This window comes from Micropterus salmoides, unplaced genomic scaffold (assembly GCF_014851395.1).
Source record: "Micropterus salmoides isolate LMB-PRFRI ecotype aquatic unplaced genomic scaffold, ASM1485139v1 Ms_hic_scaffold_5, whole genome shotgun sequence".
Lineage (NCBI taxonomy): Eukaryota > Metazoa > Chordata > Actinopteri > Centrarchiformes > Centrarchidae > Micropterus > Micropterus salmoides.
Window position 1 is genome coordinate 21534851 of NW_024044237.1, and position 27106 is coordinate 21561956.

The 27106-nt window shown below is 41.8% G+C and overlaps 2 protein-coding genes across 8 annotated transcripts in view; one reads left to right on the plus strand and one right to left on the minus strand.

The window, feature by feature from the left end:
* flrt1b (fibronectin leucine rich transmembrane protein 1b) overlaps positions 1-24363 on the plus strand; it is a 34678-nt gene extending 10315 nt beyond the window's left edge. For both annotated transcript variants that reach the window (XM_038699747.1, XM_038699746.1), the window contains exons 2-3: positions 14546-15565; positions 18258-24363. In XM_038699747.1, coding sequence (XP_038555675.1) covers positions 18273-20471 — 2199 coding nt within the window. In that variant the 5' untranslated portion in view covers positions 14546-15565; positions 18258-18272 and the 3' untranslated portion in view covers positions 20472-24363. The remainder of the gene's footprint in view (positions 1-14545; positions 15566-18257) is intronic.
* macrod1 (mono-ADP ribosylhydrolase 1) overlaps positions 1-27106 on the minus strand; it is a 114216-nt gene that overhangs the window by 69629 nt on the left and 17481 nt on the right. The window lies entirely within an intron of this gene.

Consider the following 27106-nt stretch of genomic DNA (forward strand, 5'->3'; position numbering starts at 1 on the left):
ATCGGACTTCGTTTGAGGCAAGCTGGTGAACATAGCGGAGCATTTAGCATCTAAAGATAAGATAAAAATAAGACATACTTTATTTTCCCCAAAGCGAAATTTGGTTTGGACTGGTCCGTTCGGCAGCTTTGTTAAACAACACTACAATTACAATAAAATGCACATCTCGCAACACATACTCTCATGCAACATAACACATGCTCTCATATACACTGCTCAAAAAAATAAAGGGAACACTAAAATAACACATCCTAGATCTGAATGAATGAAATAATCTCATTAAATACTCCTTTCTTTACATAGTTGAATATGCTGACAACAAAATCACACAAAAATTATCAATGGAAATCAAATTTATCAACCCATGGAGGTCTGGATTTGGAGTCACACTTAAAAAAGTGGAAAACCACACTACAGGCCGATCCAACTTTGATGTAATGTCCTTAAAACAAGTCAAAATGAGGCTCAGTAGTGTGTGTGGCCTCCACGTGCCTGTATGACCTCCCTACAACGCCTGGGCATGCTCCTGATGAGGTGGCGGATGGTCTCCTGAGGGATCTCCTCCCAGACCTGGACTAAAGCATCCGCCAACTCCTGGACAGTCTGTGGTGCAACGTGGCGTTGGTGGATGGAGCGAGACATGATGTCCCAGATGAGCTCAATTGGATTCAGGTCTGGGGAACGGGCGGGCCAGTCCATAGCATCAATGCCTTCCTCTTCCAGGAACTGCTGCCACACCTCAGCCACATGAGGTCTAGCATTGTCTTGCATTAGGAGGAACCCAGGGTCTCACAAGGGGTCTGAGGATCTCATGTCGGTACCTAATGGCAGTCAGGCTACCTCTGGCGAGCACATGGAGGGCTGTGCGGCCCCCCAAAGAAATGCCACACCATTACTGACCCACCGCCAAACCGGTCATGCTGGAGGATGTTGCAGGCAGCAGAACGATCTCCACGGCGTCTCCAGACTCTGTCACGTCTGTTACGTGCTCAGAGTGAACCTGCTTTCATCTGTGAAGAGCACAGGGCGCCAGTGGCAAATTTGCCAATCTTGGTGTTCTTTGGCAAATGCCAAACGTCCTGCACTGTGTTGGGCTGTAAGCACAACCCCCACCTGTGCACGTCGGGCCCTCATACCACCCTCATGGAGTCTGTTTCTGACCGTTTGAGCAGACACATGCACATTTGTGGCCTGCTGGAGGTCATTTTGCAGGGCTCTGGCAGTGCTGCTCCTGGGACTTGGAGTTACATTGTGTTGTTTAAGTGTTCCCTTTATTTTTTTGAGCAGTGTATATAAGACAGGTACCTATAGAAATATGCATATTAACTTGCACAACCCATACAGCCTGCATTGGCCACAATTAATGTTGCACAGCCCATATAGCCTACATTGCACAAATGAGATATTGCACTACTCAAACAGCCTACATATTGCACAAATGACATATTGCATATAACCTACATCTTACACAATGATATATTGAACAACCCAGATACTTCCCTTAGGAGTTGGTAGAGACCAAAAACAGAGCTAAAAGAGAGCAAATATTGGACTTGCATTAATCAGGTGGCCAGAAACATAATGTACCTCCAAATAAATGCTAAAGTTGCTTGCATTTACATCTTGCATTAACATGCATTTTTTCCCTATCCGGATACATGTTGTGTGTTAACGCTGGGTGTACTAGGGGTTATACAGTCAGTTCAGAGCACAGGACGGCCCAGAAAGAATAAGGAAAAGTCTGTAGAGCATACAATGTATAATACAATAGTAATAGTTACATAGTTAATTATGCATACCAATAGTTTACTAACCCATAAACAAAAATGTAAGATACATTAATATGTAGAATTAGTTTTAAGAGAAATATCCCCGATACATTTGTTTTCCTTTTTATTTTAAAAGAAAAACAATCTGTAGAGTTTATAATAAGAAAACCGACACATGTATTCAGACAACATTTCGAAATTGATTCTATGTAGGCCTTGTTATTGTCGAAGTTTATGCCTTATGCAATCTATTGTAGGAGGCAGTATGGCTCTGAAACAAACTGTGCTTTTATATAATTGAGGTTATGCCATGTTTTGGCTGAGACTGTCCCGAAAAGACCTGAAATAAATATATCTCCCAGTCGATGCCAGATAAGAACATTAGAGAAATGCATTACACAAGGGAAGGTTTTAACAATTTAGGAGACACAGAGACGTAAACACACACACACAAACAAAATGGCCTTGCATTAGGTTGTGTTCTATTGCATTATGGCTTTGTGTCTGAGTATGTGCGTTAGTCCATTTGTTGGAGCAGAGGAATGGGAGATGCAGGCAGGTCAGAGAGAGTAGGAGTCACACAGAGAGAAGTTCACAGATGAGCTTTTGTTTGAGCAGCAAGGATGACTTCAGAGTGTCTGCACTGTTCCCTTACCCCCTCCAGAAATACCGGCACCTTTGATTAAACAGTTAAAATGTGCTGAATAACTGTAAAAAAGAAATAAGTTATGTTCTATTCCATTAAAACTGACGAGATTATTGTCACTGACGCAAAAATGAAACCCTTCAGAAAGAATACACTTTTTTTAGCCTCTGGAAAGATGACAGACACAGTTAGCGCCTCACACAAAAAAACGCATGAACTGTTGTCATTAAGATTTTATATTGCAGGTTAATGGGAGATAATTACAAACTATTAGCCGACAGTTGAGATTTCTGACAAATTGTGGTTGTTACTGTGGAGAATCAAAAAGATTTGTTGAAAGAAGAAAGTTTGTAGAACGAATAAACCCAGGGGTTAAAGAAAAGCAAAGACCAAAGATGTGATCACCTGGAAGAGGAGTCCATTTGATGCAAAGAGTGATTTCTTTTTGATCTTTTATAAATCAAAGGCTGAGCAAGCTAATGGAGAAGGACAGTAATGAAAGTAAAGAATAAAGCAAGCTTCTTTAACAGGAGTTACTGATTATTTCATTTCTGAACATGGATTTTTTTTTAAATTATATTTGTTATATTTGTCCATTTTTAATTTCAGTTCATTTGTGTTTAACAACTCAGAATGTGCAAAAATACTGTATATAAGGACATGAAAGAATCAGAACCAGAAAAATAAAAAAAATGATGCCTTTTGCAGGCCCATAGTTTAATTCTCTCACATTAACCCAAAATACGGAACATTTGTAATGGCATCAATGTGCCACAAGCTCCAGGATTGTCTCCAATTTTGTATCAGTTGCACCATAGTTCACATCTGTTGCAGCAGTCTGAGTGTGTTGCCTACAGCAAACAGTGTTGCAATGACATGTGGTGCATGTAATTCATTTGGAACTTGTGTGTTTTAAAAAGCTCAATTTTAGATTTTGGGACTTGTACCAACTGTGTGCCTTTCCTGGTAATGTTTTTCTGACTTGGCCCACTGCTTAATGACAAACGGTGGGTGTTCAGATGTAGGCCTAATGTTTCTGTGTTTGTTTAAAATCTAATATGTAGTATAGTGTCTAATTTCTACCATTTACATGTTTGGCAGTCTAAATTGCTAAGCTCTGTTTTTGCTTTATACTTTAGTTAAGTCTAATCTAAGACTAGATATGTCACAACTAGTTAACCAATGTCACAACTAGTTAACCAATATCGTAAGCATCACTTTCGTTCATCCAAACCAAATTTAGACCAAATACCACAGAAATTAGGTGTTATAACACAGCTGTTTCTGTGTTTGCTGTTTCAGGACCGAAATCTCTATATTTCGACCAAAACAAGTGCCTAAGTGGAACCAAATGCCAAATTACCACCAACTATCATGGCAACCAAGAGTGAAAAGCAACTATCACACAAAGCACACTATCCAAGATCAAAGAATGAAATAAACATGTACACAAGCCAATTACTGAGCTATGCTCACAGAGTGCTACACTCTCTGCAAAGTATGACAAGATGCTGCTTGATTGTGAGGGCGACTGGCAGGAATATGTGTTTGACCTGACACATTGAATTCCAATATATCTCTCAGGTATACAGGGATGATGCTAGACTCTGCGCTTGAATAAGCTTAGATAATTCCCTACAGCCTTTTCTGGAGTGTGCTGATTGTCTCTTTATAATGAGGAACAAAAGTTAACAGCGAAAACAGAATGACTCATTTTACTCAGCAACAGCATATCTCACACAGACGGGGGGGGGGGGGTATTTTTCTTTTAGCTCCCGTGGAATCTTTTTTTTCTTCCCGAGATAATAATGAAATGGAGAGTGACAGGAAATAGAGTGGGATAAAGTGTTGGTGGGTGAACAAACCTAGTCAGCTGGAGTCCTACCTTCAGTACCGTGCCTTAGCCTGCCACCAGGAGGCCACTTGTTCTTCACATCTTATTGGATTCAAAATGACTTGTTTCGTCTGTCATCACGAGCGCGCACACACTCACATATATATATATATATATATACACACACACACACACAAGGATTCTGCTCCAAAGGCGTAAGTGCCAAGTTCAACCTAGCGAGAGTTATTGTGACCTATCTAAGAGTGCCTTCTGTGTGTGTGTGTGTGTGTGTGTGTGTGTGTGTGTGTGAGAGGGTGTCCGGCCCGTAAATTGCCTGTCTGTAGATACTTCTTGTGCATACCTCATTCTGAGTGAGACACAGAGAGAGAAAGAGATGGAGAGAGACTGTAAATGCTTTGAGCCGTAAAAACCCTCAATCATATTTAATGGGATTATTTATCCACATACTGTCATGATATGATGTGTATGCATGCTGGGCTGTGTGTGGAAATGTGTGTTGTGCTGAGAGATGGGGTATATCATAGCATCTCCTGGCACATAATATTGCAGGCAGATGGGTGTGTGTGTGTGTGTGCGCGTGTGTGTGTGTATTGGTTTTTTTTGTGCAGATAAATATAATGTGTTCCTCCTGTACAGATAGAGAACAGTGTTAGGCCTGTTTATCATTCAGACGTTGGCCAGGTCAAATCGTCCACTGCTGATGTGATGGCGGCTCCTTTCGTACCACAGCTACTTAATATGTTTCTGTGAATATTATTTCTTGATCGCAGATGGCTAAGCATGGAAATCATTCCAGCATGGTGTGGGAGGATTTTACTCCCAGCTTCAGGGGTGTCAGTCTGTAAAACCTGCAATGAAACCTGCTTCACCCTGCCTTAAGGAGCTGCCAACCCACCTAAAAGCTTTCATCTGTGAGGGTTTCACTGGCTATTCAGTGTCCCATGGTCTAATTGCCATTGCAGAAGGCTTTTCTGTCCTGCCAAGATTAACTTGCTGGGAGAAACAGTGAATCGTTTTCAAAACTGAGTTTCTGTTTGCCATTAAAACGGTCAAATTTTAATTGAAAGACAGGGAATTTGCTGTTAGCAGCCACTTCAGTCAGAAAAAACTCATCATTAAACCTGCATATTTGTCGAAACTTAATTGGAGGTGAAGCGAGTGGGTGAAGTAGCTGGACCCGAGCTCACAGCGCTGTGAATATATATTGTCAGCACCCAAGGACGCAGACCTCAGGGAGATACTACTTACCTATTTACCGCTTATGCATAAAAATCTCTGTGCTTTCTCTGTAGCCCACAGTGTGAGGTCTGACTGTTTTAATTATTAGCAGCTGTGTTTAAAATGAAGCCGCCAGCATTATCATTATTCGCACCATATTTATGCAAACCACGTCACTCTGGGTGTCATGTGTGTGTTTCCAGGTGTGTGTGTCCACCCATCTCTGCCTCTTTCACCTTCGTTTCTTATTGTCTTATGACTACCTCTCCCTCCTTCTCTCTCAACTCCATTGCTGTCCTGCCTTTTCACCTCCTCTCCTCTGTTTTCCTCTCTCCAGCAGCGCTCTCTCTCAAAGTCTCGTTTACTCCCTCCTCTGCTGTTCCTTCCCTCTTTGGAAACTGGCTTCCTCCAGGGCAAAAACTCTGCAGCTCACTTTGTCTCCCCATCCGCCTCCATCTATGCTCCCCTCCTTCCATCTTTCTTCTTTATCCTCTCGCTTTTACTCGCTCTGACAATAGGTTTCAGGACCCATCTATTGAAAATTCCCATTTGCACTGGTTGCCTCTCAGTAGTTTGCTCTCATCTTATCACCAGTGGAGTTTTGTACTGACTTTACTGTTCAGAGGAAGCCGAGGAGGAGACGGAGAGGGAAAGAAAGAAAACAGCAAGGAGCATTGCCACCACACATTCACACAGAGATTGGGGCAGCGAGAAAGGATTTAATGTAAAAAGTTTATCTTTATATTCATGCTATGCCAACATTCCCCAAAACACCAGAAGTGAACTGAAATGAACTGAATGTGTGGCTGAGCTAAATGATATTAACAGTGATAGATGTTGGAAATTTCGTCAATAAGACCATTTTAAACTTTGACATACAGACGATAAGTAACACTGCTTGACAAGGTACTAATAACCCAATCCCAACACAGAAACAAGATAATTAGAAGGGAGATGCGAGCGCTCCTGATAGATAGATAGAAAGCTCAACAGTCATAACAACCTTAAAAGTAAAGAGCTGTTGTGGATAAACGAGGTAACGAGAGGTCTGTGGCGTGACTTTGGCTACTAAAAGTAGATGAGACAGTCCGGCTAACGTTGCTTACAGTCTGACACAAAACACATGTATACTGTTGATAAATACCATTAATGAAGTTTAAAACCTGTTACAACAAAGAGGGGGAAAAAGAGCACAAAAATTCCCTGCAGCATCACCATGTAATAAAGAAAAAGTGCAAGTGCTTGCACTCTCACCACTATTTGCTACGTGCTTTCTCCCCCATTAGTGCATTAAATGCTGTATCATTTTTAATGTGCTGAAAATTAACGATTTTAACTGATTAACATAAAATGAAGATTTTACTTGTTTGCAACTCACTTAATTCTTGGTCATTTTTTCAAGTTCTGAATCCCCATCTAGAGAATCTTACGGTATTCTTAAGTTAAACACAAGTACTGACCTAATTTATATAATGATAAATATAAACATCAACTAATTTTCAAAAAATATAATTTAATTTTGGCCAGAATAATAACAAAAGAGAGAGAGAAAAACAGTAATAAGTAAAAAGAGAGAGAACCTGAGATGAACAAAGACAGAAGAAAAGAAGAAAAAGACAAGTAGATGAAGGCCAGCAAATGGAAAGGGAAGAATAGGGTAGAGGAAGAGGTGTTGAAGGAGGATGAACAACAGAAATGTGCCAAAAACCTTCTAAATAGTCCACAGATGCTACTCAACACCTTCCAGCATCCTGAAACAGTCGGCCTACTGTATAAGTAAATTCAGAGATAATTGACCTCAACACTATTCTGAGCGAGAGGAGTGAAATTGGGGGAAAGCAGAGAGAGACAGAAGCAGAGATCATACCATGGTGTGAACTGCCATAGAGAGTAAGTGGGAGTTAGTGTTGTCACAGTGCATAATGGTGTTGCTATCATTATCACTGGCTTGAAGAACAAAGAACAGAGAACTGACGTGTTTGTGTGTGTCAGTGAGAAGGAGGTAAATCAGTGCTTCACAGGTTCACAGGTCAAAAGAGCAACAAACGTGTGTGTGTGAGCATGTAAGAGAGGCTGTGTCAGTGTTTATTATTGATATGGAGAACTTTGCCTGTGTGTGTACTTATGTGTTAGCGGAGTCCATTTTGGAGGAACAGCTGCTGATCGAGGCTGGTGGCGCCCAAACCACCAAGGCACAGATGAAGTTGATAGTTCCAAAATGTTACTGACATGGTTAAACACGTTTATCTTGACATTTATCAGCATTGTGACCTTTTTTTCTCCCCTCTCTTGTTTGTGCAACAACAATAAAGCTGTATTTTTTAGAGCTCTGCCTCACATTCCTGCAGTCATACTAGGGATTTCAGCGCTGAATGACAAAAAGAACCACCACAAAGGAACAACATTTCACTGTGGATTATATTTTACAACCACAGGAACAACTCAAAAACTCAGTTTTGTCACATCAAATGGATCAAATATGGGATAAAAGTGATACGGACATTAGTACATCACTGCCACTTTTAAGCTACTATTCTGCTGTGTTAAAGTAGTGCACTTACATCTCTCTAAATACATTTCTTCCATTTTTGAGTGACCGAGACAGACTCGGGGACGGATTAATGTTCATCTTACTAGAGAGCTGTTGTAAGGCTTGTTGTGCAGGATTTTTTTTGGGTGATATTATTTTCTGTTCCAAATCTGGATGATGCAGTAAGCGGTCCCAGTTTAGGCGCTGAGAGTGTCCACATTTCATCCAATCAGATTATCGGGGACAGCCACCTTGCTTTGTTTACAGCAAATCGTGGACTTCCAATACTACCCTTTGCAGAGGTTTTCTGAGCTGGCAGCAGGAATAGAAATCATTACAATGTCGGTGGTTCAAAGGATATGGCTGGCAATATTTTATATTTTTCGTATCGTCAACAAATCACCTAAAATACCAAACTCAACAAGCAATATTCTTCTGTGATACAGACCTTTACATTCAATTACATTCATTTTGCACTTTTTCAGACATTTTCTTTGGTCTGAAATGGCTGCGAAAGGGCATTCAGCCTCTATAGGAACTAGACCTAGATGGCATCAAAAATTGTATGAGCTACAGTGTTGTTGAAAATGATTAAAAACAAATAAATGAGTCCCAGCGTTACACTGGGTGAACATGGACACTAGTTTATTTTGAGTCAGTGCCACATACACTGTCCTGCTGTAAATACTCACTAGTGCAGCACGTGTGTTAATCCACAGCTGAAAATAGTCTTCCAAAAAAATGCACTATTCACTCCTGTTTAAGTAACGTTTGCTTACAACTGCAATATTCAGCCCTTTCTTTTTAACTATATATTTGTGAACCGTTTGTAAAGACTGTCTTCACTAGAAATAAATGAGCTCAGGGCTGAGAGCCACAGACAGGGTTGGAAGGTTAGAAAGTTTAGAGACAAGGAATACACACTGTTGGTTTTGGTCTCCTTGGAATTTGTTGGACCAGCTGTGTCCTCTTAAATGCTTGCCCACTACAACTAATTGATGAGGAGTCCGAGTAGAAATTAGCTGCAAAAATAAAGCCAACCCCCGGCGTGCCTCCCCTCAGATCTTTGCTGCTTATCCCTGCTGTCGCTTCCCTCATCTCTCTCCTTCTCTGCCCCTCCCTCAAATGCTAAATGGAAGCTGTGTGTTGCTGTGTTAGAAAGCTAGTCACATCCCCCTCACTCTTCTTTTTAGCCTCTCTCAGACTCTCTTACTTTTTCATTTCCCACCTACCTTTCTCTCTGTCTATCCTTGACACTCTCTCTCTGTCTTTTTCCTCTCCAGCCTTCGTTCTGTCCACGCCGACACCCTCGACTGAGTCTGCCGGAGTCATGGCCTTCAGAGCCTGACAAGAATTCAGTGCCTGCGTCTGTGTGTACGTGTGTGTGTGTGTGTGTGTACGTGTGTATATGTGTGTTCAAGCACAGATGAAATATGAGCTGTTAAATATGAATGCCGGGTTATGTTCCGATGCCATGTAGTCACGTCACCCATGCATGGAGGAGTAAAAATGTGCATGCACATATACACACACAAACGTGGAGTTTAGTGTGTATGACAAGTAACTGCAGAGCTTCTGTGGTATTATTCTGCATCACATTTACTATCCATTTGTCTGATACTTACACGCGCACACACACACACACACACACACACACACAGAAGCAGGCCCTGGATTCAGGCTTCACTGACTTTAAACCTTGCTCAGGCTGACAGTAATTTCTGCCTCCAAATTACATTCCAATGGCTTCATAAATCTGCTGCCTCCTCCTCCGCCTCTTTCTCTTTCCCCCTCCGTCTTCCTGCCTATGCTTCTCTATCTTCCCCTCTTCTCCGGCTCTCTCCCTTTTGCTCCAGCCTCACTTCATTTTTCCTGTATAAACCTCCACCCTGCTCCTTCCCTCTGCGCCTCTATTTCACCATCTCTCTTTCCCCCTTCTTTCTCCCTATCACTTGTTTTTTCGTTTCCCCACACTCCTTCACTCTGGCGCTGGCTCCGTAAATGAGAAACAGGGAGGCAGAGATGGGGAGGTTACGTGTGCGGGGTAGTTAAACAGTCACACTCACACATAAATCTATACAGATACATACGCACACCTACACAAACACAGATGTAGACACGCACACACACACACACACACACACAATCACAGATGTGCTCACATGCACAAAAAAATTTGCAAATACACACTTCCCCAGTCAAACATCATAAACAGCAACATTATGATTTGATTAAAGGACAAGCATTTGCACCGCTATATATTTGCCGTACCTCTAAATTGACTTGTGCAGGCATGTGTGGGCATATGCACACACACACACACACACACACACACACACACACACACACACACACTCACACACATGTGGACACACATGGCCATTTTAATGAGAGTGTTCATTTTACAGATAGTGCCTCTAGGTGAAATAATTGCCAATGTTGGGCCCTGATGGCTGGCCCAAGTGTTCTCAGGCCAGTTGTCTTTATGGGCCACGGCGGGCCACGAACACACCCCTCATCTCCCTCACTGCCGCTTTAACTGCTGCTCAGCTGCAGCCGACACACACACGCTATGAAGACATGGGCATAATATGCATAAGCACACAATGTAGACACCAACTTACGCATTAACACCAAGCACACACATATACACGCGCTGAAGCAAAGGCCAGTGGAGAACAATAGGGCCGTCTGACAATGGTGCTCAGAGGAATTCTCTCCTCCATATTAATATTCAGCAGAGTGGATGTAGAGAGAGTGTATGTCAGCAGGGACGCATGCTCATCAACCTCACTAACACTGGGGTTAGGCAGCCACATGATTACAAAGTGCTCAGACTTTGGTCCCCAGCCCCATAACTATTGATCCCTAGCTCCTACTCCCTTACTTCCTATCTCCTATCTCCCCACAGTGCAGAGACTGAGCTCACTGCCAAGTATCACAGCTGTCACTTTTCTTTGCTTTCCATTTTCTGAATTATCCCGAAAAGCCTGATGGAGCAAAGGGTGGATAGAAATGGAGATTTGATATTGTCAATTTCCTGCTTGCACCCACTGCAATGTTTCAATTTTGTGATAATGCAGCAAGGTCATCTGGAGGAGAATTTGCTAAATATTTCATTTGTCCTGGTTGTTTCTGATGAAAATGACAAAAACACCAAAGGACACACTAGCGCACTTGTTGGTTTTTTTTGCAAGATGTTTTGTCCTTCTTTGTCTCATTCCTATCATTTCCTCTTGTATTACCTCATGTCAAAGCAAATATGTATACAAGAAAACGCACCTGTAGTACCAAACTCCCCTTGTATATCTTACCTCCATCTGTAAACTGTACAAAGTGACCAGTAAGAACGCACAAATAAATGCTCTGACCATATTCCTGTACAGATGTTACCTCCATCTGGAAATCTGTGAGAACATGAATCTCTTACAGATGCATAATAACACGGAGCCAGTATTAATATTTATACTGTAGCCTTCAGTTGCCCAGAGCTCAGATGCAGATCTTTATACATTTATACTTGTTTATTTCAATATATTTGATCTCAGTTTATTTACTTATGTTGTCTTCACTATTGGCAAAGTAAAATAAATGCTAATATACGATTGTTATTGTACAAAGGAAAGAGGAAAACAAAACAGCGAGCGCATTTGGAAAGCACAGAAGCCACAGTGAGTGTGCCTGTAGGCTACACAGTTGTCATTGACTGGCTCTCAAGAGCAGAGTGATGATTTCTGTCCCCTGAGGAACAAGACTTTCTCTGTGCTCTCTGCAATGCAAAAAAAAATTCAGAAGTAAGACAGAAAAGACGCACAGTGAAGGCTCAGTCAGAAATGTTTTGACCTCAACACTATATGGGTCACCTGCCCGAAGTGTGGGAGCTGCTCTTTTTATTACCGCTTCTTCTCCCCGCTGGTGGTGTGAGAGTTATGAAAAAATAGAAATAAATAAAAGAAGAAATAATATGAAGCAAATGTTTTGTAGAAAGTAAAACAGAAGTGCAGCTATACTCAATACATTCAAGGGAAACAGGCAGAGATATTTTACACTTTATTACTAAACAACTCTAGCATGATTCAAGTATTTGCACCTAGTGTTTCTAAATTACTTTTCTTAATGTTCTAATGTTACCAGAGGAAACTTATTCATTTCAAAGTGGTTTTACTCTGTAACGACCTGTCTTTCGATTGTGTGGACACATGGCTATTAATGTGGATACATTAAAAAAAAAGCACATTTCGAACATGTTAAAAAAATAAATGGACACCTGTTGGCTAACACCTGAGATTTAATTTTGGACTAGTAATAAATAAACTCTGACAAGTTTACATCAACACTTGTCAGAGTTTATTATTGAGAAAATATGCTAATTAAAAAGATTTTTCGCACCAATTATAGTGTGCAGATGCTTCCTTTTGTTTAATCTCGATTTTGGAGGTTAACCGGTATATTCAGGTGTTTGATAAATGTTGGCAATTATTAAGGGAGATTATCTTTTGAAAAGCGGTAATATTTCTTCAGAAATTTACAGAAATACAATTACGAGTAACAGAAGTTAGTAGCTTTCTGTACCTTTCTCTAATCTCCCTCAAACTCTGACTTTTCAGATACTCCCCTCTCCTAAATGTGTCTTTTGCCTCTTAACTTCCTGCTCTGATATAGTTGCTCCCTGACGCTCCCTATTTCCTCCATCTCTCCCATCACACTGCCTCCAGCTAGGCTTGTTTCTGAAAATCCATCACAAAAAGTTTTAAGGACAGCCTCAGCATTACACAGATAGAGCTTCACATATTGATGTCTAATGGGCAATGGCAGTGAGTTATGGGAATGCTGCTGATGTTCAATATTCACATCTTGTCCAGTGCATGCAGACGTTCTGCCTGTGGTAGGCAAAGATTAGTGCAGAGTGTAAGAGTAGTTTTGGACCAGCCACTGCAACCAATTAAGGAGACTTATTTTGAAATGACAGTTACTTTTATTAAAGATGACATCTGCTGTTAACACATGACTGATGACATCCAATTAAAAGTCATCATTTGAATTGTGATTTGACTTCAAAACTTGAAAGCCTTGGCCTCCAAAATACTAACACAAGAGGATTTCATTATTTTTGAAGTACAAGATCTCAATCAATGAGTTATAAACAATAAAGGGTAAAGCATTTATAATGTTCATATAACGCCAAACACAAAGCTCTGTACACATCTAGAGTGTCCTTGAACAGGCATTATCTCATTTCTCCTTAAATGCCAATCACAAAGTCAATGCGTTTTGCAAACAATGTCTATTTAGCATTCTGTTCCATCTCGAACTGTTTTCATTACGCATGTTAGCTGCACCCATATAAATCAGTTTACTATGCCACATACTGAAAATCAGTCTGGGGCTGTTTTATAAAAAAGGCCTGTTTGTCTCACCACACACTGTCCAACTTCACCCCACACCAACCAGCTAACTACCCCACTAAACTGCACACTCAAACACATTCCAGTTGTGGCACCAGTTAAAGCACCAAAGTTTAGGCTGTATGGTGCACAATTTATGAAGCTTTTTAAATACTCTTCAAAGCTGCATACGTGTGCAGACAGGAGCCTGTTGACCAACTTCTTCTCAGCTACAGCATGTGTCCTTTGAAAATGAAAATGAGGACGGCTTTATTTGTCTCTATTTGTGTTTAAGCAAACTGCATGATAATTTCCCAGTTGGCTATGTAGTCTACTTACTCTGGGATGAAGCGAACTGGCGAATGTGAGTAGCGGAGCAGTTAATGGCCTTGATGAATCTGTCTCTCTACACTCAGTATGCCTGAAGAAAACCTTATATTTCTAAAGCCAGTGTTCACTGGGGGTTTCAATTCTGCACACAAGATACAGGCACTTAGCGCGTGGTGGTTAATGAAAGCTCCAAAGCTTTGTGTGAAGAAAAAAATACAGATATAAAACATGATGTTACCTTAATGGGAGGCTTGTGTCCGTTGGGAGCTTAGTGTTGCGCATATGCAGTGTTGACCTTCAGGTAGTATTTTCACGAGGTACTTAATTTTAAAAGGTATAACCATTCTGAGGGGGATAATTATTTAGACTGCACCTTTTAGTATTCCATATTGTGCCAATGTTGAAACCCAAAGTTACATCTTGGCTTCACTTAAAGAAAGCTGGTATAAAAAAAAGAGAGGAAAGTTTTTTCTTTATGCTTTAGTCCCTTAAAAGTAGCTTAAGTTTTATTTATTTTAGCAATAAAGGCATGTAAGCAGTTGTGCCAACATTTGAATATATTTGCAGTAAAGGTAAGGTTATCAGCCTGACATATATGTGAGATTACTGAACTATCCAGGCAATGTTATTTTTCTTGTCATTGAAACCCTAAAATGAAGGCTCTGGTTATGCACTTTGGTTACAAATGGCCCATTGTATATGGATTAAGAAGAATTTACCACTTTCTAAATTTCTCAAATACCTTGTTACCCTAATTCACTGCATCTCCAAATGAAAACTTTAATACTATACTTGTCTGCTGTCTCTTCTCAGGCTGGTGCTCACTAACACTCAGCCAGCTGTCCTGCTGAAGCAAACCCCAGCGAAGTCTGCCTTGAGCATACTAGACGACGGTCCATTTCTGCTAACCTGTGGGAGAACTTTCCACACTGAGCCACGTGACTGGCCATCACAGTGCCGCTCAGAGCGGACTACGTACAGTACACACTGTCATCTGGCTTTGCTGCCTCTTTGTGAACCGAAAAGGAAGCGATCAAATATTTAATAGAGGAGAGTGAGGCTGAAACTGAGACGGAAGGAGAATCCAACTCTTACAGCCTGTATTCTGCACAAGGCCAACCTTTCCATCACAGCTTCAAACATACTCATTAACATCATTGAAAGGTGAAATTTAATAATTGTTAGAATACAACCAATAACAAAAAGGTCTCTGGATTTTTCTGAGCTTTGAAATCTCTCTTATTCTTTCCTTACTCCTCATTACCCACTACCTGGCTATTCAAAGTGCAGCACGGCATCGTACTATTTTTGAATGACCCACTGCTTACATGAGTATCCAGGATTGATTTTGACTTCGAAGAAGGACCCTTGAGCCCTCAACCATCTTCTGACTGTCTGCCCAACTGTAGCATTTGGGTGTGGTATCAGAATTAGGCTTCTGGATGCTTGTTGAAGATGACTTGAGTTGGCAGGCCTAAAAGCCCCTTACCCCAGAGAGAGAGAAAGAGCTTGGCTGTAGGACACACACAACACACACAGATGTGGGTGCTGAGGCGGCTTTGAGCCATGCTGGTGTTGCTGCTCTTGGAGCCCTGGAGTACAGGCTATCATCATCCCTATCATCATTCACCCAAGCTGAGGAAGATTCAACGGCCCCAAGGAGTGAGGCTACACTTCTGAACGATTCAAAGCAGACTGGGAAACTGTGCTAACACGCAGAGATCCACGGCTACATCCTCAATCACAGATTGACACACTAATACTACTCTCCACAAATCCTTGATAGAGGAAAAACAAAGCCGTGCCGGACGTGAAAAGCAAAAGACTGAGCAGGTTAGCAAGCCCTCTGCAATCACATCCTGGGTCACTCAGACCTTTTACACACACAGGCATACACACACACTTTCTTCATGTATTCACCTCAATGAAGAACGCCACACTTACATCTTGCTTTCAGCTACATGATAGGAGAAAAACACACACACACACACAGTGGCTCTGCACTCCAACAAAGGCTTTTATTTCAGAAAATGATTGAAATGTTAAGGGAGAGAAAAAAAACACCACAAAGGGAGAGGAAGGCGAATGCGGAGGCGAGAAAGCTGAGGCCGAGAGAGAGTGAGAAAGAAATGGGGGGAGCTAGGGGGGTCTGCTGCATCTAAATGAAAAAAAGAAACTAAGTCGCCACGTTGGAGAGGACAGAGGAGCTCCGGGCAGGAGGACTGAAGCAGAGCTGATTGATCCAATCTCAGTGTGTAGGAATCACCGGACAACTGGAGAGGAGACGATAAAAGAGGATTAGAAAGAGATAGAGACCGGGGAGGAGAGGAGCACAGAATGACTGCACGGACACTTCTGTAAACAAACCTGAGAGTGGATATAATGAAAGATTATTAAGGGGAGGAAGTGGTGGTGGGCGGATGGGAGATGTAGATGGCACGAAAGATTGAGATGCAGAGAGAGGAGAGCGCCATAAGACAGAGCGACAGTTGGAGAGTTAGAGAACGAGCCAGGGAGGATCATTAAGAGGACGTGTCGATATGAAACCTTGGCATGTAGGCAAAAACACACATACAGCTTTGTGCCAAGAGGATATTTATGAAAGGAAAGTGGGGATAGCGTAGGCTCCGAAGCATATGCTAGTTGATATTCATATGGCATTCCCAATATGGTCTCAGCTCCTACCTTGACACTCCCTCATGTGTGCATGTGTTCCTCTCCTTTACTTTTTCTGTCTCTCAAATGCTGTTAAGCTAAAAATACCATTAAGTAAAAGGAGAAATAAAGTCTGGGTCCTTGCCGAATTGCGTGGCACATACTCTTTTCTTTACAAATCAAATACTGCCTGTGTTGAGCTGAGACAGGAGCTGGATGTTGTTGATGCAGATCTTTTTTATACAAACACACTTAAGAGATGCACACTCAAGCATGTACAGGTACACAAACGTAGCTATTTTTACACCTATCTTACAGAAAAAACAACCAACCAATCTTCTTTTTGCAGCAAACTCAGCTGATACTGACTTGAGTCTTCACTGCCAGAAACTCATTTCCCCTCTCCTCCACTGACTGACTGTCCAACTCTCCATCTGTCTCCTTGCCACCCTCATTTCCTCCCTCCTTCCTTCTCTTCTATTGTTGCCATCTCTTGTTTGCTTTGCATGGATTTTGACTGCAGCCAAGGGGCAATTTTGCATCTAGCACTGACTTCACATACGAGCACACACACACACACATACACACACACACACACACAGAAGGGGAGAAAGAAAAACCTGCCTTTAGAGGATTTGTTTATCAAATGTGCTGTCAAATCATGTTAGACATTTCATGTCAGGGCACATTTTCCAGCCCCAGGCTACCCAAAAGAAAAGATTCAAATAAGAGTACGCAACAATGTAATTTCTACAACTTTCACCACTGTATATTATTCATATTCTATAAATAGTGTGCTGTGAATACAAGTGCATAGAGATCATTTTATCTGAATTGTAAATTTATGTTACTGATGTTGGTGTCAGGAATTCGCTGGGAGACAAGTCATAAAACATCGACCGTGGAACGTATTAATGTTGCAGAAAAATGCTTCTCTGTAAAACATCTCGCTAAAACATTTCTGGGAATTTCAGGACCACTTTCCTGAATAATTTATAGAAATTTCACGAACAATAGCAACCAAGAGAAAACATGCATTATATATTTCAGCTTGTACTAAGACTGTTCTGTATATGAATGCGTTGTGTTCTGTATGTTTGCTTATTTGTCTGTGCGTTTCTCTGTGAGTGTCTTGGTCATAACCTCAATCAGATGCCTTGTGTTTCTGAAACTTGTGAAATTTTGCTTTTCCATTTTTCCATTAACTGTACATGCATTCTTTTTATAATTTCACTGGAGGGTTAGATACAGTGCAGTCACAACAAGTTTACCACTTCTGTTGTCTTCAAAGCTATCAACAGCACTGCAGGCAATTAATCTGATTTCCTTCTCCCCAATCTCTTCTCCATTTTAGTTTCACGTCACTAACTCCATTTCAGTTAATCTCTTCGAGAAAAAACTCTCCCTCCCTTATTTTCCTTCCCTGCAACTGTCACTGTCCAATTTTCTCCATCTCTATCATCCTTTTGCTGTCTCTCATTCTTGTAATCTTTCTCGCCCGCTCACTCCACCCTTCATCTCGCTCTCGGCCTGTAAATGTCCGTTTGTCTTCTGCTCGGTCGCTCTGACCCACATAATACTGGACAGCTCCTCTAAATTATGTCTTGACTATTCAATCCACAAATCTTCTCCACTTGACAAATAAAAAAAAAAATGTAACTTTTAACAGCAGGTAGAAAATGCAGAACTTTAGTTAAGCAGTTTAAAAGAAATAGATTAACTGTGTGCTTTGTCCATCTTAATCTAAAATGGGTCCTTTTGCGAACAACTCTTTCTGTTGAATATAATAAGTTACTCCTTTGATTTTAGAAATAGTTATAGCCTTTGTATTTGTTTTAATCAACTTTCCCATTTCCTCTCTTCCAATCAGGAGCTGTGCACCAACATGGCCGCTGAGAGTCTTGCTGAGCTCCGCGATTGGCTATTTCTGCTCCTCCTGTGCCTCACCTTACTGGCTGAGGTGCTGGAACTGGCGGCAGCCGCAATTGCCATGGAGACGGGCGAGGGAGATGAGGGCATTGTATGTCCCTCAGTGTGCCGCTGTGATGAGGGTTTTGTCTACTGCAATGACCGTGGCCTCAGTATAATTCCTCCACTACCGTTAATGGCTGCCATCCTCTACTTGCAGAGCAACCGTCTGAGTAATGCTGGGCTGCCTCCCTCACTGGAACGCAGCACTTCCATACGTGTGATTTACCTGTATGCCAACCAGCTGGATGAATTCCCTATACACCTCCCACCTTCGTTACGGGAGCTCCATTTGCAGGATAATAATATACGAACGTTACCGAGATCAGCTCTGGCTAAGTTACCATTACTAGAACGTTTACACCTGGATGATAACTCTATATCCACAGTTAGCATCCAGGAGCGAGCTTTTTCTGGGACTCCACGGCTTAGACTGCTGTTTCTGTCTCGGAACCACCTGTCAAGCATCCCTGCAGGCTTGCCAGCATCCTTGGAAGAGTTGCGACTGGATGACAATAGAATCAGCACCATCCCCACACATGCCTTCCGTGGGCTTGCTTCCCTGCGACGCTTGGTCCTTGATGGGAACCTGCTGGCCAACACACGCATTGCGGATGACACCTTTTCCCGTCTCTCCAACCTGACGGAGCTGTCACTGGTCAGGAACGCCCTGCAGTCTCCGCCAGTCAACCTACCTTCGGCTCACCTTGTGCGACTCCATTTGCAAGACAACGGAATGACTCACATACCACGGGGGGCACTGGACGGGATGCGGCGGCTACAGAGGCTGGACCTGTCAGGAAACAATCTGACCAGTCTCCCACGAGGGCTTCTGAAGGACACAGAAAGCTTGGAGCTGCTGCTGCTGCGAGGAAACCCATGGTACTGTGGCTGTAACCTTCGCTGGCTCCACGCCTGGCTGCATGGGCGAGGGGCAGCGGTAACAGTCAGGGGTCTGACCTGCACGGGACCTGAGCCTGTAAGAGGCCAAACCCTTAGAGACCTAACCTCCCTGATGGAGCAGTGTGAAGGCCCTCCTGCTGGTCCCAGTACTGGAATGGGAGTCAACCCAGCAGAAAAAGATGGAGGAGGTGAAGATGGTGTTGGAGGGGACCAAGCAGTGGTTTCAGTCCCCCATGGCAGCACCACCACTACCTCTCTGCTGGTCCCCACACAAGGTTCCCTCTTCACCCTGCGAGCCAAGCGACCGGGCCTTGTTATGCCTCTGCCTCCCGGTGAAGGGGGACAAGTATCTGGAGAGGCTCTGGAGCTGTCTGTAAAACCTCTCTCTTCGGACAGTGTACTGGTGAGTTGGCTGTGCCCACAGCCGACACCCTCCTTCCGCCTTTCTTGGCTCCGGTTGGGTAGCAGTGCAGCTCTTGGTTCCATAACAGAGACTCTGGTACCAGGAGAGAGGAGGCAGTACCTCCTAACCCAGCTCACCCCACGCTCCCATTACCTCATCTGCCTGCTGCCACTACGACAGGAGCCCTCTTTTGGGGGTTCCAGCATGGGTTCATCTCGAGCTGGCACCATGGACACGGACAATAAAGACTCGGCTCCAGCCTGCGCTCAGATAGAGACTGGAGATGCTCTGGTCAGTTCAGGAGGGGATGGGTCAGATAAAGAGGGACAGGACTCAGAACTAACAGCCCTGCCATTGGCTGGGATCATAGGGGGTGCCACAGCATTGGTAAGCCTGCTGTTAATCTTTGGCATCTTCTGCTGGTATGGACAGAGAGCAGGTTACATGTCCGGGGACTCAGGCTCATACAGCAGGGGCCGAGGGGGAAAACATTATGATGACTATGTAGAGTCGGGCACCAAGAAAGACACTTCCATCTTAGAGATCAGGGCCCCTCCAGCAGGGTTTCAGATGACAGCTATGGCCCATCAGCCGCTGCAGTCTAAGCTGGAGGATGTCACCTACATCCACACCATTTTCCCCTCCTCTTCCTCTTCCTCCCAAGCTAACGGGACCTTCCGGAGCAGCCACGGAGCAGGCAGCCTCAATGGCACCATCCTCAGCCAAACCAGCCACCATCATGCCACTTATGGTACCAACCGTGGCTACAGAGAGGGTGGCATCCCTGACATAGATTATGCCTACACGTGATGATACAGGGACAAAATCCCCGAGCCATGAATGCCAGGCACCATTTCTATGATGACGACCCCTTGGCTGGTGGCCATTTTGTCCTTGGTTTCCAAAGTACCCTCTGTGCCTCTGCTGGTTCAATTCTGATTGGTTTGCTAGGTAGAAAAGACTGACTTCAGCTATGTTGATTGGACATTGCTATTGAGTGACAAAAGTAACAGTCCTACTATATTCTACTACTGTATGCTACATTATACAGTAGGCCCTTCTTTCAGCGCTACTTATAATTATAAATGGTTACATTTTCTCTTTTGAATATCTGTGTCTTTCAAACCTACTGTTCTTCTCAGCTCATAATAATACACAGTAACTTATTTGAGGTTGATATACTAGGCTTAGCTGATTTAGCAGGAGATATATTTATAATATGAGGAAAAGGCACTTGATGTGTATAGAGATAGCTCTCATATCTTACCAACTGTAAGCTCTGTGCTGTATAGATAAAAGGGATGACAGAGGGAGAAATCAATGGTTGTTATAACCCACAGATGACAATGCATCATGGTTGACATGAAAAGATGTGTTCCTAGCCCCCTCCTTTTCCTCTAGTTTACTCCCCTTCTTTTTAATTTTTCTCCTTTCCACCTCTTCCTTTTTTTTGGCTGAGGCTCTTTCCTTTTATTTCTCTTGTGTCTTTTGTGGTGCCGTGAGCAGAGGACGACTTTGTTCTCGCCAAGGGAGCTGACAGCAGTGATAACAGTTCTGACAGAGACGTGAGACACAAACCACAGCATGGAGAGACTAATGAGAGGGGGAGAGAGAGTAAGAGAGAGTGGGGAGTGATGGATAGATGGATGGAGGGATAGAACATCAAAGAAGACGAGGAGAGAGAGAGGGGTGCTGTTTTGGGGATGGAGACACTGAGGGAGGTGTGCTGGCTTAAGGCAGATAGTGAGGACAGAAAAGGAAAGAAAAAAGGAAGATAAGTGAAAAAAGGGCGTGTGACAAATGCAGCGGCAGGAGGTAAAAAAGCAGGCAAAGGGAAAGAAGATGGGGGATCGAGAAGGGGGAGGACAGAGTAAAGAAGAGGGGTGACAAGTGGAATAATGTGACATCATCATCATCCAAAAAATGGCACAGCGTATCCTCTACTGCACTCAGCAAATATCTGAGTGATAACAGACTGCACATGTCCCTCGAGGACTGATGCTTTCAGTTGCCTGTAATCATTACAAGTCGAAGACTTTTTGGGCAGTTTTCACCTTACGAATCATGTATCTTCATCATAACATGGACCTATTTACATGCCACGATTTCAGAACTGTTTATAGGACAACTGGAGGAAGGGAGGCAAGACAATCAAAGAAAAACATTTAAAAAAGTAAAATGATTGCCAAGGCCACAGGACAAATGACTAGCTTGAGAAGAACGACTATTAAAAATATCCCTCTCAGAATTTAGAAAAAGTACTGCATGTACCCAATTTCTATTGGTGGTCTGGTCTCACTATTAAATTACCTTTGCAAATGAAGTGAAAGAAACCTAATCATACATCTTATAATAGTAATCCATTATCTTTGAGAGCCTGGTTAAACCCTCTTAATTGAAAATACATTTTAGCAGCTACTAATTTTTTGGTGGAAGTCGGGACTACTCTGGTTTAATTACTCTTTGTTAAAATCCACCCATAACAACATATCTTTTCAATTTTATTTAAAAAGTTGTAGTTGTAACTGTTTCTATTAGTATTTAAGGGAAAGGAGTGAGCAATGTTAATAAAATTATCTGTCATAGTACATGTAATTTTATATTGTGATATTTATATGTATTGGGATATACTACTTGGGAAATATTGATTAGGAAACTGATTTTAGATAAAGTTGCCAGACAGGAATGTCTGACAAAACACCTGACAAATTATAGCACTAGTACACTGATCATATGAAATTCCAATATTGCCATAAAGTAGTTATATTGATTTATTCAAAACACAACAGCCTAATACCACAAGAGCTTACTCAATCAAAATAAATCAACAGAAACTTAATTCACTTTTTTGACAAACAATTAATCACCAACCAGTTTTCTAAGCCAGATATTTCCTTGTTTCAACTTCCCATTTGTGAATATTTGCTGCTTTTCTTAGTCTTATGTGATGGTAAATTGAAAATCTTTATGTTTTGGGCTGTTAGTTGGATGAAACAAGCATTTTACAAGACGTCACACCCTGGGCAGGAAATGTAACTTTCAAAACTACTACAAACGATTAATCAATGAACTGAAAAAATAACAAATAATCAATAATAAAAGAAATTTGTTGCAGCCCCACAAATTTCTATTGTCTTGCGGTATCTGTCATCGTATTTACCCCACCCTACGAGAGGGGTTTTTAAATTGTAGTATTTTCACAACTGACTCTTTTTACTTTAACTGAAATTTTAGAGTTGATCTGATGCATTCTGTGAGGTAAAGTACATTAGTTGACTCAGGTCGTCCGGTTTTATAGGCCTTAGTAGAGCATAGACACGGTTCTGTTAACAGGGATCACGGCCTTACCGCTACACTGTGCAGTTCAACAGACAAACAAACACACACACATGACAAAAAGGAAGCGGCACCTGCTTTCTGACTGCCTCTCACTGACCCCACTAATATACTTTGAGGGAGGAGGAACTTCAAAGGAAAATGCTAACAAACAACCAGAGATTAAAAGAGGAAGAGGAGAGGGTAGAGAGAAAAAAATAAAGAGTGATGCCGTAGAGGGAAAGATGGGGAGGAGAGGTATAAAAATATATATATAGAGCCTGTAAGTGTTGAAACCCATTCTTACTTGCAGTAGCTCTCCTTCTCTTTTCCAACCCGTGTTACTGTATACCAATAATATTGGAAGAGCTCCGGTGTGGTTCTTTTGTTATTCTTTCTTTTTCTTTCTTTTTTTAAAGAGCACTGAAGCTTCCTTTCATTCTGTGCAGAAATCCTTTTCCTTTAAAAAAAACCATCACCCTCAGATGTGATAATGAAAACACGCTTATGTATAAACATAAAAATGGGTGCAAAACGCTACTCCATTTATTGGTCTGTCGTCATTTTTTCTACACAGATGAATAAAGACTTCTACAAGGAAAGGCAGTTTCATGACTTCTCTTTATGTGTGTCTGCATGGAGTTCATTAAATCAGAAACAACGGCTGAAGATATCAAATAATGCACTGGGATGGCTTAAAAAAATAAAAATCAATAGAAAGCTCAGATTATTAATATGATTTATGACGAGATGGAGCCGGCCTCGTTAAATCACACACACTGGATGAATACATCAGTTGCTATACGCTACAATTCAATTTGGAAGAATCTGCCAGCCCAAAGGAGACACATGTGTTTATATCCAGAGAAGTTTGTGCGTTAGCGTATGTTTCATTGAGCGTCATGAGAAGCACGGTGTGGGCATTTGTATGCATGTGTTTATACTCTGTGCGCTGTGTGTTTCAGTGAAGACATGCCTCTCATTCTAAGTGAGTGCTAATGCTTGTGTAAGCGTGGATCAATATAACGAACAGGGAAGTGTATAAGTGTCCATCTTAAAGTAACTGCTTGTGTTGGGTGTTTGCGAAGGAGAGAGTCAGAGAGAAATATAGACTTAATGTAGATAAAAATGGTTTTGCTGTACTGTGTCTAAGAGGGAGAGAAAGACAAAGCCTGCTTCATATGAATGTTTACCTTAAGGATTCATGATTATATGTCTGTGTGCGTGTGTGCCAACGCAGGCTGTAAATGTGACGTCTGTGCTCTTAACAACAATGCCCCTGAGTTCTCATCGGTCATTATGGAGGCCTTTCACTGTCGCAGTCCATTATCTAGTGGCAAGCCCTCCAGCTTAATTATTCAAACTCACATTACACCAAACAAAAAGATGTATACTCAGAGACTCCAGTACATATCTGTTGTCTGAAATGTATTCTTGCACTGTAACAAATGGGATCAAAGTGATTTTTCAGATATGCCATCCTTCCATTAAGTAACATTTACTAGTACGTCATCTTTCCAAAATTAAATTGTCTAGGATAAAGATATGTGCTTCAATAACTGTTCTAGAATATGTTCAAGATATCAAACATGTTATCTACATGTTAGATATGGATATTGCATAAAAGCACAGTGGTAAGTGTCAATGGTTAAGTTTCAGTGCATTGCCTTTTAATTCAGTGTATTACTGAATACCTCTGTTTCTTTAACAAATGAGCTTAACTCACAAATGTGCAATTAAATGGTCTATTGCATTTTAAAACTCGTACTCAGTATTTTGTTCACCACAGTGCTGTTAAGAGTGATGTAAAGCTGTATCTAAAAGCAGTAAAGTGTCTTCCAGGGTTTGCATGCATTACAAGCTTCTTTAGCGAAAGGTCAATGTATTCCTATAAATGCATGCATTTGGGGAAATGTATGCATGCAGTCACTTATTCTTCCAGCAATGACAACAGAATATATTCAACAATGTTTTTGCACTGATAAAACTGTTCCTGCAAATTTGAGTTATCATTCACTGGAGATGACAAAAAATAAATAGAATGGACTGTAAGACTGATCAAAAGTTCATATTTCCTTTCAGACTGCAGATTGAACTTGACAGACAAACAGACGTAAAATACCGATACGAGAGATAAGGGACTGGCCTACTCGAAAATGCCCAAAAAAAATCGGTATTCCATAAGATCAACACACGCAGATGCAGTCAAAAGGTCCATACTTCACACGTAGGCATGCACAAACAAAGCATTGCTAAACTTGAAACAATATTCCAAAGACATCAGAGGATTTAAAACCTCTAACCCAAATTCTCACCTCAACTGTAAATTCATCTCAATTCAAACATCTGAATTTAAATTAAATTTAAAAGCTGTTGTTGTTGGACACACATCTGTATACACCTTTGAGTGACAGGGGACTGGCAGTCCCGAAGGAGCACGGCGAAGTCGGATAACAAACACTAACATGTTTCTCCTCACACACACAAACACACATGCTGTAAGAAACCAGCGAAATATCTCAGAGGTATGAACTGATCCAACAACAAAAACAACAACAAAACATTAAGCTGTGGTGGTCTGGGTTCCTCTGTAGCGACGGATGGAGAGCACATCCCTGGAATAAACAAGGCAGAGAGCAAACTAAGACAGCCTCCGGGGGATTATAACAACACCAACTGTATGAATTAGGCTGTCTATCAGAGAGAGCCACTTTGGTGCCACTGCACGACGCCTCTGGTGAGGGAAGAAATCTTCCAAGAGAACTTCTGCCATAACCACACGGAAAGCAAGAACAAAAAGATAACCAAATTGCCCTTGTACTGCAATTGTCTTCTATTCAATTTCCCAGTCGTGCATGTTTTATCTTTTAATTCAGCTTAATTATGAGCCTGTGCACCGTTGAATTTTTTTGTAACCTTGCTGTTGGGAAAAATAGCATCTGAAAAGGAAGAAAATTAAAAGCATTTATAACCTTAAGTAATCTTTGTGCCATTTGCCTCATTATTGTCCTCGACTGACATTAAGTGAATAATTGATGGATTTCTTTTCTTCACTTGATAAACCATCAGGCATGCAGTTTCATCTCCTGCCTACTTGAGAAAACCGTGAAGAGAAACAAGTCTGACTGAGGAGCGCTTCAGGCGGTGTGGGCTCCTGCTGCATGGGGTCTTCCAGAGCTCTCAGCCTTCACTCATGGTCGGCTTTCTGCCCACCTCTCCGGGGCTACACTCTGGACTGCACAGAGACCTCAGCACTTGTAGTTATGGCAACTTGTGATTTCTCTGGAGTACTGACTCTCATGCTTCCTTCAGCAGATGCAGACGCATCGCAGCCAAAAAATAAATGAATTTCAGGAGCAGAGTAAATTATTCATTACTTAGTTGAAGATGCCACAGGGCGGGGATTGTGATCATACCAAAGGTCCAGCAGGTTCAAGGCACATCTTACTGATGACACAATGAAATTAAAAAATGTATTGACAAATATTTCGCAAAATAATGGAATCCACACAACCATTAATCTGAACTTTTCATCAACTGTAAATTAAGGAGCAACTACTTTACTGCTGTCTCTCCAACAGACAAGACTTTTATAGCGACAGATAATTAACAGTTAAGGCAGGTAGTATTTTCTTTTTATCAATTAATCCTATAAGAAGACAAAAATCAACAATGAATGTGAGCTACTAACAAGTATTCCCTTCAAAGGATGATGTTATTTCTCTGTTCCATAGACCTCTATTGTTGATAAGGCAGGGTTCCCTAGGAGTTAAGGCGTCAATCATAAATGCAACGTCCCTGGTTGGAGTCCAACCTAGGGATCTTTGTTGGATGTCATTCCCCATCTTTCTCCCCTCATTTCCTGTCATCTCTCTACCGTGACCTGGTAATAAAGGCACACAGTGTGTTGGCCAGTATTAGGTTATTGGAGACATATGAACGAAGAAAGGAACTGCAGTAGAGAAATGCCAAAAATACTGTAATGTTGGCATTACATCTGCTAAAAAGCACTGACAACTGACAGCAATTGTCAACTGCTTTTCCACTGCAAAAATGTCCCACTCATCAAAAATATTTGGGTATGCAATGTGTTTATGTGAAAAAAATAAAAATTTGCAAAATAAATCGCT